This window comes from Vanellus vanellus (genome assembly GCF_965231255.1).
Source record: "Vanellus vanellus genome assembly, chromosome: 2".
NCBI classification, from domain to species: Eukaryota; Metazoa; Chordata; class Aves; order Charadriiformes; family Charadriidae; genus Vanellus; species Vanellus vanellus.
The window spans coordinates 50,054,321-50,070,107 of record NC_138906.1 but is presented as its reverse complement, the minus strand read 5'-3'; the positions used below and the strand labels follow the sequence as shown (position 1 = coordinate 50,070,107).

Genomic DNA, 15,787 nt, shown 5'->3' with positions numbered 1-15,787 from the left:
CGAAGAATGAGAGCACGGGCTTTCATGTTTTTCACTGGCAAAATCTGCTGGTGTTAATAAAGTAGTCTCAGGCTGGATTCAACCTCACTTTAGTTCATTACAAAAATAATGTCCCAGCCCAGATGTAATCCTGCAAATATAAACAAATGACTACATTTTTACAAGCAGTTTCATTTCATGCTGAAGTCATAACAGTCTGGTATTTGTTCACAAAGTAAGGTGCATTTTTCTGTATCTTCTTTTGTTCCACTGCTTTGAAATTCCTTTTCAGAATTTTGATAACATGTACTCTACAAATGCTCTTTTTGGCTGAATTTTGGGGTGATTGTTTTGTGGCCAGGCTCAGCTGATCCATGACAGGAACACTGCCTCACACTCAGCTCCAGCGATCAAAGCAAGTGTGGCTGCTGCTGTGCCAGAAAAAGTGCAAATGACCTGGACTAAAGAAAAGTTTGTAGCTGAAAAGCATAAAAACAAAGATTCAAATGTGTCTGGCTTTAAAGATATTTTCAACATGAAGCCGTAAGTATACATGTGTTGTTTGGAGTTTTGTATTTGTGTGTATTTTAGTGTATGGTTTTTTTATTTGTTGTTTTCTTGTTGTTCTGGGGTTAGTTTTTTAAGAGATTCTGGTTTGTTTAAAGTTGAGTACAAACATAATCTTTCCACGCAATTCGCTTACATACCATTCTTATGAAACTAGCATGGACTTGGGTGGAACAATAACTGTGAAGAGTCATTCACAACAATGTTGTGAATTAAGCCTAAATATGACAGACTTCGAGCTGTAAACTCAACTTCTGGATTGTACCAGAAAGCGTATGTGTTAAAATACTTAATGTTAACTTTTGTGTTTTCTTTCTTCCTGTGGGTGACGAATTACTCTAATTTTCCTGTCTCATTTACTGTGTTTGGTTGGGGTGGAGGGTGTACCAGAGAAGCAGAAAGACTCTTTCAAGACATTTAGGTTATGTTTTCATTTTTGGGTGGAGATTTTTCTTTTATGTCTCTTTTTTTTCCAAGCGGACCTTCATTCTGTAAATTAAATCAATATAAAACTTGTGCTTATATACATGTCTTGTTACATTAAGTTTTTCCTGTTGAAATATTCCTTAATATCTTTTTCTTAAATACAAGTCACTTAATAGATAAGAGCTGTGTCAAGCCTGATGTAGTAGACATAAATCAATGACAGAAAGACATCAGCTTGTTTGCTTCCACATGTTGTGTTTCAAGAACACACATACATCTTTTCTGAGTTATGGAAGAATGCAGTTATAAGCATGGCGTAGACTATTTTCTGCACATGCCCAAAGCAAAACTGTGGATGTCAAGGGAAACCTTAATATTTAAAGGATACATATCTTAAACTTAGGACTTCTATACAGTAGAGTTAGAAGGTACACTTAGAATCGGCATCTTAAAACCCTAAGTTATTTTGTGGATTTGCTCTGAGCTATTTAGAAACAGTTTGCCTTCTGCAAATTCCAAACATCATCTTGCTCATGCTTTTAAAGCACTGTTTTTATTCTGTGCTGTGTTATACTCTAATTCTTAGCGGGGGGTCTTTTGTTAATATCTTGGAAATATTTCCTGTTCTTTAGAATTGTGCACGACACAGACTTCAGATAGTATTATTTTAAAACTACTATATGTGGTTGGGCGGTGGAAATTACAGTTCAAACATGGTGTGCCTGTACAATATGTTAGTATTGTTGAATTAAAAATGTACCTGATGGCATAAATATTTTTTTTCTGTTCATTTGCTTCCCTTCCATGTAGAGAATGGGGAAATCTGTAAGTCTAAATTTCATTTCACTTAAGCAATGTAGGCTGTGTTCCCTGGTTCTTGTGGTCTTGTACATTGTATGCGTGTTTCCTAAATCATGATTTGCAGTGCATGTATTCTTTTGTACCTTGTTTTATACACTGTGATTTATCATTTATCACTGAAAAATAGTCTTCATTGTGGCTTGTTAATGTTTTCTTTTAAATATCATCAACTTTCCATTCAAGGTAAGTCACAGAACACGTATTTTAGTTTCTGTAAGAATGTAAAACTTGACAGTACTCCTCTGCACCAGTGTAATATTGAGTTCTCTAGTTAACCACATTAAAAAGTGAATATATCTTTGTTCCAGAAAAATAACCCACATTGTGATACAACTACTTGAGCAATAAGGATGAATTTGTTCACAAAGGGAACTTTCACATTTCATCAAATGCCAGTTCTTGTCTCCCTTCTACCAACCTACGCATTTGTAGAAATAATATCCTCCATGTTTCCCCTGCATTTTACCTTTAGTTTAACAGTGTTTATACTTCAATATTTATACGCTTCTTCAGTTATACACCAGTGTCTCTTTCTTCATAGTTGTTCCTTGGTCTTCTCAAGCTGCTGTTCTGCTTCTGGAAAACTGACCTTCATGTATTCTGTTGTTCCATATATGTGTCTTCTTTACAGTTAGTTTTTAGGATAGATGGCTGCTGTGACAGAACCTCCACCCCCCCCCCCCCCCCCCCCCGGAGGGATTGATAAACTCAGTTTTGGGAAAGGTTTGAGGGAAAACGTGGCATGGGGGGAGAATCAGTTGGTATTGATGTGGCTGGTCTGCACTGGCCTCTAAACTTCAGACAAAATTACTTTTTTTCTAACTGTCCCTGCAAAATTAGGGATGAAAATGCAAAATGAAACCTGCTACTTCTCCTAGTATCCTGTTAATGGCTTTTCCCCTAATAGTAAAACAAAAAAAAAAAAAAAATGAACATAGTAGAACACAAGTGCATATACTCCCAAGATTCTCCATCTTTCATGGTCCCTTGTGTTTGAAGGAACCTCTATCTGGCTGCTGTTCTCAACCCCACGCTTATTTATATGAGTGTGGCCTCATCTTGCTAGAAGATTCTAGGAGTAAGTGTTGGCATAGTCACCCTGAAATGACCTCTGGTAGTAGAACAAAGTTGTGTGTTTCCTTTTGTAAATTTTGGCCTCCTAGAAGTTTTTCTTCTGGGAGAAGATCTCATTAATTTTTATTGTTTACTTGAGCTGATACAGAGCTGGGGTTTGTGCTGTAATTTTGATTGCTGTTAGTGGAATTCAAAAGATGCCAGATTGATCGAGCACTTCAGAGGATGTCTTATGTCCTGCTGCTACTAACCTGCCAGTCCTCTCTCTGCCATAGGACAATATGTGAGCCCAGTTGAGCAGGGTATAGTTGTGCTTGTACTGTGAGACTTAGTTATAGTGCTAAGAAAATTACACAAGATAGAGTGATAAAGTGTCTTATATCAGCATGTCAGTCTCTCCGTTCTTGAAATGTGCTGTCACCTGTGTTTCTGAGATACCCTTTGAAGTGACTCACTTCACTTGTAGAGAATCTACTTTTGGACAGCAGATCTTTTGGATAAATGGGATTAGGTAGAGTCTGGACATTTCTTTTGCACTTCAGCTTATGACTTATTTCCAGTCTTGGCTAGTTTTACACAGATGGCAGTTTCTCAGGAACTATAGGGAAACTATTATTTTTTGTTCTGAAGAGCAACTGAACCATTCAAGGTAGGTCCTGAAATAAGGAAATATCTGAAGTCCTAGCAATTTCTTCCTCTTGTGCACAAATTTCCAACAACTGTATTTGTGGATACAACAAGCAAAGCATTAGTTGATTTTGATAATGTAAATGGAGAGGCTCAATTTCAGTTCATTGCTTACTGTCTTACTCTTATAACATGAGAAACTAATAGGTTTTTTTTCATAAATTCTATGCTGTTTCTGAATTTTCTTCACCAGGCTTATAGTAATTTTGTAATGTTTCCAAAGGAGCATGTCTTGTACTGTACAACATAAATACCATAATCTTTCCATTGCATCCTGCAATTCCTTTGTTTGGAACTTCTTACACAGATCCAGTTACTTTTTTTATATCATTCAATAAACTGGATTCTCAGTGTTTTTGACTAAACTTAATTTCTATTGAAATTAAGTTTTTGCCTCATCTTTGTAAAGTAACTGACAATTGGGAGACTTGTGCATTTTGGCAATCTGTTTAGAATTGCTTGAATTTGAGTTAAATGTTCTTTTCAAAAGAAAAAATCTTTAGATATTGCATTTTCTCAAACTTGTTTTGAATGTATACAAATACTGGTGTCCATGAAAATGGCTTATTCTACGTGTATATAGATTAAACTTATAAATTCAAATACATAACATATAATTCAAATACAATTGTGACAATACTTAAAAACATGTTTGTTTGCATGCTAGGAATCAGTCAAATGTGAGAAGAATGCACACCGCTGTGAAGCTCAATGGAGTAGTGCTTAATAAATCACAGCATGCTCAGCTAGTTCTCCTGAATATGCCTGGACCTCCTAAAAACAGAAAAGGGGATGAAAACTGTATCCTCCACTATATTGCTTCCATATTTTTTGAAATCAGGAGTTTGATTTTTGTGATTGTGCCATTGTCTACTTGTTGGGATAACCATTAGTAACCATTATAAGCATAAGTTTGCCTTTGAGAAAATTACTTTTGATTCCACAGAGTTTTAAGAAATGTTGATAGTGGTAGGTGTTTTATTGAATTGATGTAAAGCATTCAAAAATTTTGAACTTATTTTAAAATCTCTATTTTTATCTTTTCTGTAGGTGAGTGGGGCAGAACTAGAAATTTCCCTCAAAGTAGTACTCTCTTCCACTTGAGCAAGCAGGTGGATTACATAACGGGACAATAAAGGGTGACACAGGATAAGTCCTTGATGAAATTATTTAACTTTTATTTTTTGCATTTAATGTCAGACGTTTTTGAGATATTAATGGCTATTTTTTTCTTTTCTGAATAAATTCCTTGACTTAATATTTCAGACATGGAGTTTTTGGAAGTTCTCACAGAAGGTCTAGATAGAGTTCTCCTGGTCAGAGGCAGTGGACGTGAAGTGATCACCATTTATTCTTAACATGGTTGCACATTTTGTTTGACACCCCTACCCTCCAATAAGAAAACAAAGTTATTTGCCATGATTTGAGCAGCTTCATTAAGAGTTCTAGTGCATTGAAAATTACCTGCAAGCTGAATCTTCCCATGATGTGTTCTGTTTTTTCTATTAAAAAGTTACATTTAAATTATATTTTAAGAAGGTAGATTTATGTAGAAAAATTTCTGTAGTGAATTAATAAAAGGTGGATGAGTTAGGATATTTGTGTACTATATTCTGATACTTGTTAAACTGTGGTGAAACACAAGAAATGGTATTTTTAAACATAGAAATGTAAGCAATCTCTGATGATTTTAATCTTTGTTCTCTATCTAAATAAAAGGGAAAGATTTTAGGAAAAGTTGGCTTCCTCCCTTACCAAAATGCTGCTATGTTGCTTCCGTTGCGATTAGTCCCGGCTCAGGAAGCTTCATTCAGAAATGTATACAATCACTCAAATTTGTATATTATGTGCATAAAGTGTTTCCATGAAGTTCATGATCGCCACACTTTTTTTAAATAACATCTCTCTGTTTAAAATACTTAGATAGCTGAAGCCTCCAGGTGACAGTAAATTGACAAGTTATGTGTTTAATTTTTTCATGAGCTATTAGCAGTTATGGTATATAGTACAATTCTACCAGTGAAACCTAAGAGCATCCAACTCATATTTGCACCAAGTGGAGTTACTGCACCATAGCCTTCCTATAATTGTAAAAATCGATAAACCACAGCAGGGTGACTAATGAAGTGCAGTCTTTTGTTTTCAAATATGTATATTTTGAAAATGTTGTATGTATGTGCTACTGTTTAAAATCTGCTTTTCTGAACTGAACAACCTCTTAAGTGTTTTTCATTTGAAATTGTTGAACAATTTAGTTAAGGTGCCCAATATAAACTTTTTGCTTCTGTCAGAAGCCCCTTTTCAGACACTGATTAGTTTTGTAAATGTTTTAAGAGTGTTTTGGGTATCAGAAGTGTTTGGGTATAGGAAGATTGTTCTACTCTAAAAAGAATGGTTTTATTTAAATATGTATAATAATATATAATATGTAATAGATATAATACAGTCAACATCTTTGTTGCTCAGACTGAGACAGCAGTGATGCAGGGCCCAAACACCAGACTAGGGTCAAGGCCAGGGCTTCTATTGTAGCTGTCTCAGGCAAAGCAAATCAAAGTTAAACAGCAAAAACTAAAAGTGCCGTTACCAACCCCTGTAGTTTGATGCACAAGCAACAGAGGGAACACAAAGATAATTAGATGACCCAGTGAACTTCAGATGGCTCTTAGACACTGTTGGTGCACACTAACAGGCAATGAAAAAGCATGCTGCACACCAGAAGGCTCCTGTGGACCACTGGGTGTGGGTGTAGGGTCCTAACCAATACACTGTAGGAGCCCTTAGGTACAATGAAAGACATGTGGAAGCCCTCTCGGTTGACCAGAAGGTATCTGAAGGTGCTAGATTTGCACAGCATATCAAGAAGTGCATGAAACGGCATTCTCAGAACACTGGGGAGAAGAGATATGTAATCACATGCCCCTGGTGAACTCGAAATGGTTTGGTTCCTGAGTTTGGGGAAAGCCTACAGTGAGTCAACACATGTATATGTGAATTGAGGGGAAAATTCTTCAGCTAGGATGTTCCTAGGACTATTATGAATGATGGGTTAGCTGGGAGAATTTAAGTGGGGTTAGGGGGGAAACATCTGAGGAGGAGGGAGGCATGCAGAATATGTAGTAAAGGGGAAATAAGGAAGGAAACAACGAAATGACTAGTGTGAAGAGGGGGAAGGAGTGCACAGGGTTAGAGGAGATGGATGGAAAAGCTGAGAAGCAAAGCGAAATGGAAGAGGTAATGCTAGTGGCTTTGGGGAGGTGGATTCTCTTTCGTGTGTTGTGGGGTTTTTTGTTGTTGTTTTTGCCTGTTATTTTTCTTTTTTTTTTTTTTTTCTTTTTTAAAGGCAGATCATAGTGCTGTTGCCAACTTTTTTTCTCAGTCTTTAATCACTTTGTTCCATTCCACTGCTGCTGCTTCCCTGGTCTGTCTGCTAGTGCCTAGACTCAGTAGGGCTATATCCATATTTTCTCTCAGGTCCTTCTCTTCTCTTGGACTGGAGGGGAGAATGGTCACTGGAAATGTAGGCTAATATTGCTGCTGGGAGCAGGAGCCAGAAGGGTTAATGAATCAAGAAGTAAACCAGTTAAAAAGACAGCAGCTGCCACTTCTGCAGCCCCTTGGCTGCCTGAATGTTCTGCCAGCAGCACTTGCAGCAGTGCAACTGCTGCATCTCCCATTCTACTGGCTTGAGCTGCTCTGCACCTACAGTGTTGGCAACTTGTTCACTGAGAAAGTTATACCACAATTCCTTTGGTTTAGGAGCATCTTTTCCACCGGGGTGGAGAAAGATGCTGAGGATGTACAAGAATATCAAACATGCTGCTGCTTTATTTCACGGTTGAGAGCAGTGGTGTGTTCCCTGACTTGCACAACCTATACCTGTAAATGGAAGTAAATAAACTAAGTATGCTGGGGTGGGGGGACAGAATCATGCTGGAGTTTGATTTGTGTGTGGGAAGCGGTTGTAATGCAATAAACTGTAAATGCTGGGTTGTATTGAGAGAGACAAACAAAAAATTTTGCTTTTGTCTGAAGTAAAAAATTTGGTATTCGGAATCCTACGGTCACCCCTCACCCTCTTATTGGGGTTAGATTTGAAAGGAGTGGAGAAAAAAATTTACGTGGTTTGGGAAGTGAGGGAAAGGGAATCCAGAAGAAAGAAGCAGGATGTTTGAAGAGGGATTTGAGACTTGAAAAGTGATTGCAGTTGTGGAGTTATATAGCTGCTGCATGGACTATCAAGGAAATGAATGCAAGGAGATTAATATAGGGGCAAGAGTATGACATATTTCAGAAAAAAACCAAAAGACTTGAAACATGAGCAGAAAAAATGGCATTTTAATACAAGAGAAGGAAGATTGTTGGATGACAAGAAGCTAAGGGAAGAAGACGGTATGGAGAAAGTGAGGGGAAGAACCTAGACATTTGGAAAGGAAGCCATTATGGCAAACAGGAGTGAAGGTTTACTCTTTATAATTGTATGGAGGAATATGAAGGAGAATAAATATGACTGGAACTTCAGGTGAGGCATTTTGCCATCTATCACTGGTATAGCTGGATAGAATTCTTCCCGAAGGAAGCTACCACATGCAAAATGATTTTTGGTGGAGCTCTGCGCAGGACCATAGGCTTAGCTAAGTTCTCTTTAAAGATCGACATTCATATTCGTAAGTACGGACTTGATGCCTATTGTGTATGTTACAAAAAATACTGTCCTCAACTATATTAGCTTTTTATAGACTAAGCATAAATCTCTGATGCATGTGGACTTGAAATGAAGTTCAACAGCAACTGCAAGAGTACTTTATTATTATATAGTCATTGCCTATTTTAGTAAACAGTTTTCTTATTGGAAATGTGTGGTTTTGCACTTCTGTTTGTAGGTTTTTGTAGTATAGATTTGCTTCATTTTTCCTTTGTAACTAGTGACTGGTTTCGGTTCCAGTTAGAGTTAGTTTGCAATCTGCACCGTATTTCATAACTGCGTGATGACCAGATTTCCCTAATCTTATTGTTTACTTGAATTGGACTAGGTATTTGGTCACGGAAAAGCAAATGGAGAACCGACTTGGGCTCTGCTCCTCACTGCTTGTATTTGTGAAATAGGAATTTTGATAGCCTCATTGGACAGTGTAGCACCAATTCTTTCAATGTGAGTATGAATGTGGTGTTTTGTGGTCTTAAGTTAAACAGTATTATTTTTTTTAAATACCTTGCGCTGGCACGGTTTAGTGAGGACAGGCAACAGCTTTCAGTCCTGTTGTGGCAGATTTCATGTGGGAGGAATCACTAGACATTTTCATTTTCCGACACGGGCTCTCATGGGAGCGAATGTTTGGACCGTTAATGTGCTAGCAATGTGCAGGACCCAGTGTTCATGGGCTGAACAAATGCTGCCAACAGATAATGAGGGCAAGACAAAGCTTTGAGTTGTGGCACGTTCCATGTCAGACAATTTGCATAACAAGGGAAAAAAAATGTTTTGAGGGTTATGTCGCCAGGAAACTTCGAAGCGTCAAGCTGTGTGGGGCGATGAAAGTGCTGTCAAGGAATAGTGAGGACACCCTAAGGCACCTTTAGTGTGGGAGCATTTGCTGGATGATTTAATTTTTGAGCCCGGCCCTTGTAAGAGGGAAAAACAGTTCTTTTTGAGGATTAAGTTGCCAGGAACTCATGGAGCTGCAAGTGTTGTGGGGCAATGAAAGTGCTGCGAAGGGACAGTGAGGACAAGCCACAGTTTCCCCACCTGGCACCTTTTGTATGACAGCAATTGCTGGATAATTCCCATTTTGGTGTCGGGCCCTGGCAAGAGGACAAAAAAAGCAGTTTGCAAGATGAAGATGCCAGAAAGTGTGCAGCACCAAGCTCTAGAGGATCCAAAAATTCCAAACTTCCAGAAATGGCATCTGCAAAAAAGGTGCCAGGAGGCAGGTTTGCTTGTCCACACTGTCCATTGACAACCATTTCATAGCGCCACAGAAGACATTGCTCCCCTCTCTCTAGAGTCGCCTTCAAAAACTGGAAACATTGAGCAATTGCAACCACACAAAAGGTGCTAGTAGAGAATGCTGTTGCTTGTATTCACTTTCCACTGGCAGAGCTTTCATGACCTCACACAACACGTTTCTCCCCTCTCTCTAGACCCGGGTTTAATAAATGCAAAAATGCAATAACTGCAACCCACAAAAGGTGCAAGTAAAGAATGCTATGGCTTCACCTCACTGTCCTGTGGCAGCGGTTCAATGCCTCACAAACCTCTGGGCTTGGTGCATTCCTCCCCACTTCAGCCCCAAAATCACCTTTGTTGAATCTCCCGCCGTCCAGCCTTAAAAATAGCGACCATTCAGCCATTGCTCCCACACCAAACAGCGAAGGCTGTGCTTGTCCTCGTTGTCCCTTGGCAATGTTTTCATAGCCTCACAAACAGTGGCACTCAGTGGCACTCAATACCTTCCCCCCACTTCACCTTCAAACCCACCTGGTTTCAATCTCCCACAGGCAAGGCTCAACAATACTGAACATCCAGCCATTGATCCCACACCAAAGAGGCCAGCACGCGAAGCTGTGCCTTGTCCTCACTGTACACCGAAAGCATTTTCCTCGTCCCACAAACCTTGGGGCTCAGGGCTTTCCTCTTGAATTCAGCCTCAAAACCACCTATTTGTTTTAATTACCACTAGCAGGAGGCAAAAATTCCAAATGTCCAGCCATTGCTCCCACACCAAAGGGGCCACCATACAAACTGAGCTTGGTCCTCACTGTTCCCTTGAAGCGATTCCATTGCCCCACAAACATTGCGGCTAAGGGATTTCTTCTTGATTTCAGCCTCAAAAACCCTCTCTTTTTTTTTTTTTTTTCGTTTTTTTTTCCTCTTTTTGCAATAGTCAGGGGCAAAAATTCCCAATGTCCAGCCATTCTTCGCACACCAAAGGGGCCAGCACGCAAAGCTGTGCCTTGTCATCACTGTCCCCTCTAACCACTTTCAGTGCCCCTCAAACGTTGGGGCTCAGGGCTTTCCTCTTGACTGCAGCCTCAAAACCACCTTTTGCCATTCTCCCAATGGCCGGGGGCAAAAATACCGAACGTCCAGCCATTGTTCCCACACCAAAGGGGCTAGCACGCAAAGCTGTGACATTTCCTCGCTTGTTCCTTGAACTGCTTTGTATGCCCCACAAACCTTGGGGCTCAGGGCTTTCCTCCTGACTGCAGCCTCAAAACCACCTTTTGCCATTCTCCCAAGGGCCGGTGGCAAAAATACCGAACGTCCAGCCATTGTTCCCACACCAAATGGGAGAGCATGCAAAGCCATACCTTGTCTTCTCTGTCCCCTGGAACCGCTTTCTTTGCCACACAAACCTTGGGGCTCAGGGCTTTCATCTTGACTGCAGCCTCAAAAGCACCTTTTGCCTTTTTCCCAAAAGTTGGGGGCACAAACAGCAAACGTCCAGCCATTACTCCCACACGAAACGGTCCAACACGCAAAGCTGTGCTGTGTTTTTCTGTCCCCTGGAACCGCTTTCATCGCCCCACAAACCTTGGGGCTCAGGGCTTTCCTCTTGACTGCAGCCTCAAAGCCACCTTTTGCCATTTTCTCAGTGTCCGGGGGCACAAAGACCAAAAGTCTAGCCATTGCTCACCCACGAACGGGTCCAGCATGCAAATCTGTGCCTTCTCTTTGGAGGCCCCTGGAACCGCTTTCATCACCGCAGAAACCTTGGGTCTCAGGGCTTTCCTCTTGACTGCAGCCTCAAAACCACCTTTTGCTGTTTTCCCGATGGCTGGGGGCACAAATACCAAACGTCCAGCCTTTAATCCCACGCGAAAGGTGCCAGCACGTAAAGCTGTGCCTTGTCCTCCCTGTCCCCTGGAACCGCTTTCTTCGCCCCACAAACCTTTGGGTTTAGGGCATTCATCTTGACTGCAGCCTCAAAACTACCTTTTGCCGTTGTCCCAATGGACGGGGGCACAAATACCAAACGTCCATCCATTACACACAAAATAAAGGGGCCTGCACATAAAGCTCTGCTTTGTCTTCTCTGTCTCCTGAAACAGCTTTCATCGCTCCACAAATCTTGGGGCTCAGGGCTTTCCTCTTGACTGCAGCCTCCAAAACACCTTTTGCCGTTTTCCCTATGTCCACGGGCAAAAACACCAAACGTCCAGCCATTACTCCCACATGGAAAGGTCCAGCACTTAAAGGTTTGCCTTGTCTTCTCTGTCCCCTGGAACCGCTTTCATCGCCCAACAAACCTTGGAGCTCAGGGCTTTCCTCTTGATTGCAGCCTGAAAAACACCTTTTGCCATTTTCCCAATGGCCGGGGGCACAAATACCAAACGTTCAGCCAAAACTCCCATAGTAAATCGGCCAGCACGCAAAGCTGTGCCTTGTCTTCTCTGTCCCCTGGAGCCGCTTTCATCGCCCCACAAACCTTGGGGCTCAGGGCTTTCCTCTTGACTGCAGCCTCAAAAGCACCTTTTGCCATTTTCCCAATGGCCGGGGGCACAAATACCAAACGTCTAGCAAAAACTCCCATAAGAAAGAGGCCAGCAAGCAAAGCTGTGCTGTGTCATCTCTGTCCCCTGGAACCGCTTTCATCCCCCAACAAACCTTGGGTCTCAGGGCTTTCCTCTTGACTGCAGCCTCAAAACCTCCTTTTGCTATTTTCCCAATTGCCGGGGATGAAAATAGAAAACGTCCATCTATTTGTGCCACACGAAAGCGGCCAGCACGCAAAGCTGTGATGTGTCATCTCTGTCCCCTGTAAGCGTTTTCATCGCCCCACAGACCTTGGGGCTCAGGGCTTTCATCTTGACTGCAGCCTCAAAAGCACCTTTTGCCTTTTTCCCAAAAGTTGGGGGCACAAACAGCAAACGTCCAGCCATTACTCCCACACGAAACGGTCCAACACGCAAAGCTGTGCTGTGTTTTTCTGTCCCCTGGAACCGCTTTCATCGCCCCACAAACCTTGGGTCTCAGGGCTTTCCTCTTGACTGCAGCCTCAAAGCCACCTTTTGCCATTTTCTCAGTGTCCGGGGGCACAAAGACCAAAAGTCTAGCCATTGCTCACCCACGAACGGGTCCAGCATGCAAATCTGTGCCTTCTCTTTGGAGGCCCCTGGAACCGCTTTCATCACCGCAGAAACCTTGGGTCTCAGGGCTTTCCTCTTGACTGCAGCCTCAAAACCACCTTTTGCTGTTTTCCCGATGGCTGGGGGCACAAATACCAAACGTCCAGCCTTTAATCCCACGCGAAAGGTGCCAGCACGTAAAGCTGTGCCTTGTCCTCCCTGTCCCCTGGAACCGCTTTCTTCGCCCCACAAACCTTTGGGTTTAGGGCATTCATCTTGACTGCAGCCTCAAAACTACCTTTTGCCGTTGTCCCAATGGACGGGGGCACAAATACCAAACGTCCATCCATTACACACAAAATAAAGGGGCCTGCACATAAAGCTCTGCTTTGTCTTCTCTGTCTCCTGAAACAGCTTTCATCGCTCCACAAATCTTGGGGCTCAGGGCTTTCCTCTTGACTGCAGCCTCCAAAACACCTTTTGCCGTTTTCCCTATGTCCACGGGCAAAATCACCAAATGTCCAGCTATTACTCCCACATGGAAAGGTCCAGCACTTAAAGGTTTGCCTTGTCTTCTCTGTCCCCTGGAACCGCTTTCATCGCCCAACAAACCTTGGAGCTCAGGGCTTTCCTCTTGATTGCAGCCTGAAAAACACCTTTTGCCATTTTCCCAATGGCCGGGGGCACAAATACCAAACGTTCAGCCAAAACTCCCATAGTAAATCGGCCAGCACGCAAAGCTGTACCTTGTCTTCTCTGTCCCCTGGAGCCGCTTTCATCGCCCCACAAACCTTGGGGCTCAGGGCTTTCCTCTTGACTGCAGCCTCAAAAGCACCTTTTGCCATTTTCCCAATGGCCGGGGGCACAAATACCAAACGTCTAGCAATAACTCCCATAAGAAAGAGGCCAGCAAGCAAAGCTGTGCTGTGTCATCTCTGTCCCCTGGAACCGCTTTCATCTCCCAACAAACCTTGGGTCTCAGGGCTTTCCTCTTGACTGCAGCCTCAAAACCACATTTTGCTATTTTCCCAATTGCCGGGGATGAAAATAGAAAACGTCCATCTATTTCTGCCACACGAAAGCGGCCAGCACGCAAAGCTGTGATGTGTCATCTCTGTCCCCTGTAAGCGTTTTCATCGCCCCAGAGACCTTGGGGCTCAGGGCTTTCATCTTGACTGCAGCCTCAAAAGCACCTTTTGCCTTTTTCCCAAAAGTTGGGGGCACAAACAGCAACCGTCCAGCCATTACTCCCACACGAAACGGTCCAACACGCAAAGCAGTGCTGTGTTTTTCTGTCCCCTGGAACCGCTTTCATCGCCCCACAAACCTTGGGGCTCAGGGCTTTCCTCTTGACTGCAGCCTCAAAACCACCTTTTGCTGTTTTCCCGATGGCTGGGGGCACAAATACCAAACGTCCAGCCTTTAATCCCACGCGAAAGGTGCCAGCACGTAAAGCTGTGCCTTGTCCTCCCTGTCCCCTGGAACCGCTTTCTTCGCCCCACAAACCTTTGGGTTTAGGGCATTCATCTTGACTGCAGCCTCAAAACTACCTTTTGCCGTTGTCCCAATGGACGGGGGCACAAATACCAAACGTCCATCCATTACACACAAAATAAAGGGGCCTGCACATAAAGCTCTGCTTTGTCTTCTCTGTCTCCTGAAACAGCTTTCATCGCTCCACAAATCTTGGGGCTCAGGGCTTTCCTCTTGACTGCAGCCTCCAAAACACCTTTTGCCGTTTTCCCTATGTCCACGGGCAAAAACACCAAACGTCCAGCCATTACTCCCACATGGAAAGGTCCAGCACTTAAAGGTTTGCCTTGTCTTCTCTGTCCCCTGGAACCGCTTTCATCGCCCAACAAACCTTGGAGCTCAGGGCTTTCCTCTTGATTGCAGCCTGAAAAACACCTTTTGCCATTTTCCCAATGGCCGGGGGCACAAATACCAAACGTTCAGCCAAAACTCCCATAGTAAATCGGCCAGCACGCAAAGCTGTGCCTTGTCTTCTCTGTCCCCCGGAGCCGCTTTCATCGCCCCACAAACCTTGGGGCTCAGGGCTTTCCTCTTGACTGCAGCCTCAAAAGCACCTTTTGCCATTTTCCCAATGGCCGGGGGCACAAATACCAAACGTCTAGCAATAACTCCCATAAGAAAGAGGCCAGCAAGCAAAGCTGTGCTGTGTCATCTCTGTCCCCTGGAACCGCTTTCATCCCCCAACAAACCTTGGGTCTCAGGGCTTTCCTTTTGGCTGCAGCCTCAAAACCACCTTTTGCTATTTTCCCAATTGCCGGGGATGAAAATAGAAAACGTCCATCTATTTCTGCCACACGAAAGCGGCCAGCACGCAAAGCTGTGATGTGTCATCTCTGTCCCCTGTAAGCGTTTTCATCGCCCCACAGACCTTGGGGCTCAGGGCTTTCATCTTGACTGCAGCCTCAAAAGCACCTTTTGCCTTTTTCCCAAAAGTTGGGGGCACAAACAGCAACCGTCCAGCCATTACTCCCACACGAAACGGTCCAACACGCAAAGCTGTGCTGTGTTTTTCTGTCCCCTGGAACCGCTTTCATCGCCCCACAAACCTTGGGGCTCAGGGCTTTCCTCTTGACTGCAGCCTCAAAGCCACCTTTTGCCATTTTCTCAGTGTCCGGGGGCACAAAGACCAAAAGTCTAGCCATTGCTCACCCACGAACGGGTCCAGCATGCAAATCTGTGCCTTCTCTTTGGAGGCCCCTGGAACCGCTTTCATCACCGCAGAAACCTTGGGTCTCAGGGCTTTCCTCTTGACTGCAGCCTCAAAACCACCTTTTGCTGTTTTCCCGATGGCTGGGGGCACAAATACCAAACGTCCAGCCTTTAATCCCACGCGAAAGGTGCCAGCACGTAAAGCTGTGCCTTGTCCTCCCTGTCCCCTGGAACCGCTTTCTTCGCCCCACAAACCTTTGGGTTTAGGGCATTCATCTTGACTGCAGCCTCAAAACTACCTTTTGCCGTTGTCCCAATGGACGGGGGCACAAATACCAAACGTCCATCCATTACACACAAAATAAAGGGGCCTGCACATAAAGCTCTGCTTTGTCTTCTCTGTCTCCTGAAACAGCTTTCATCGCTCCACAAATCTTGGGGC

General features: G+C 43.2%; 1 protein-coding gene across 1 annotated transcript in view; it reads left to right on the top strand.

Moving 5' to 3' along the window:
- The window catches only part of LOC309669258 (solute carrier family 12 member 7-like), a gene marked incomplete at its 5' end in the record, with an annotated part of 76,723 nt that extends 70,714 nt beyond the window's left edge, over positions 1 to 6,009 (top strand). Inside the window, 3 exons of the mRNA XM_082479863.1 lie at positions 341 to 522; positions 4,262 to 4,395; positions 4,861 to 6,009. Coding sequence (XP_082335989.1) covers positions 341 to 522; positions 4,262 to 4,395; positions 4,861 to 4,952 — 408 coding nt within the window. The 3' untranslated portion in view covers positions 4,953 to 6,009. The remainder of the gene's footprint in view (positions 1 to 340; positions 523 to 4,261; positions 4,396 to 4,860) is intronic.
- Between the last annotated feature and the right edge of the window lie 9,778 nt (positions 6,010 to 15,787).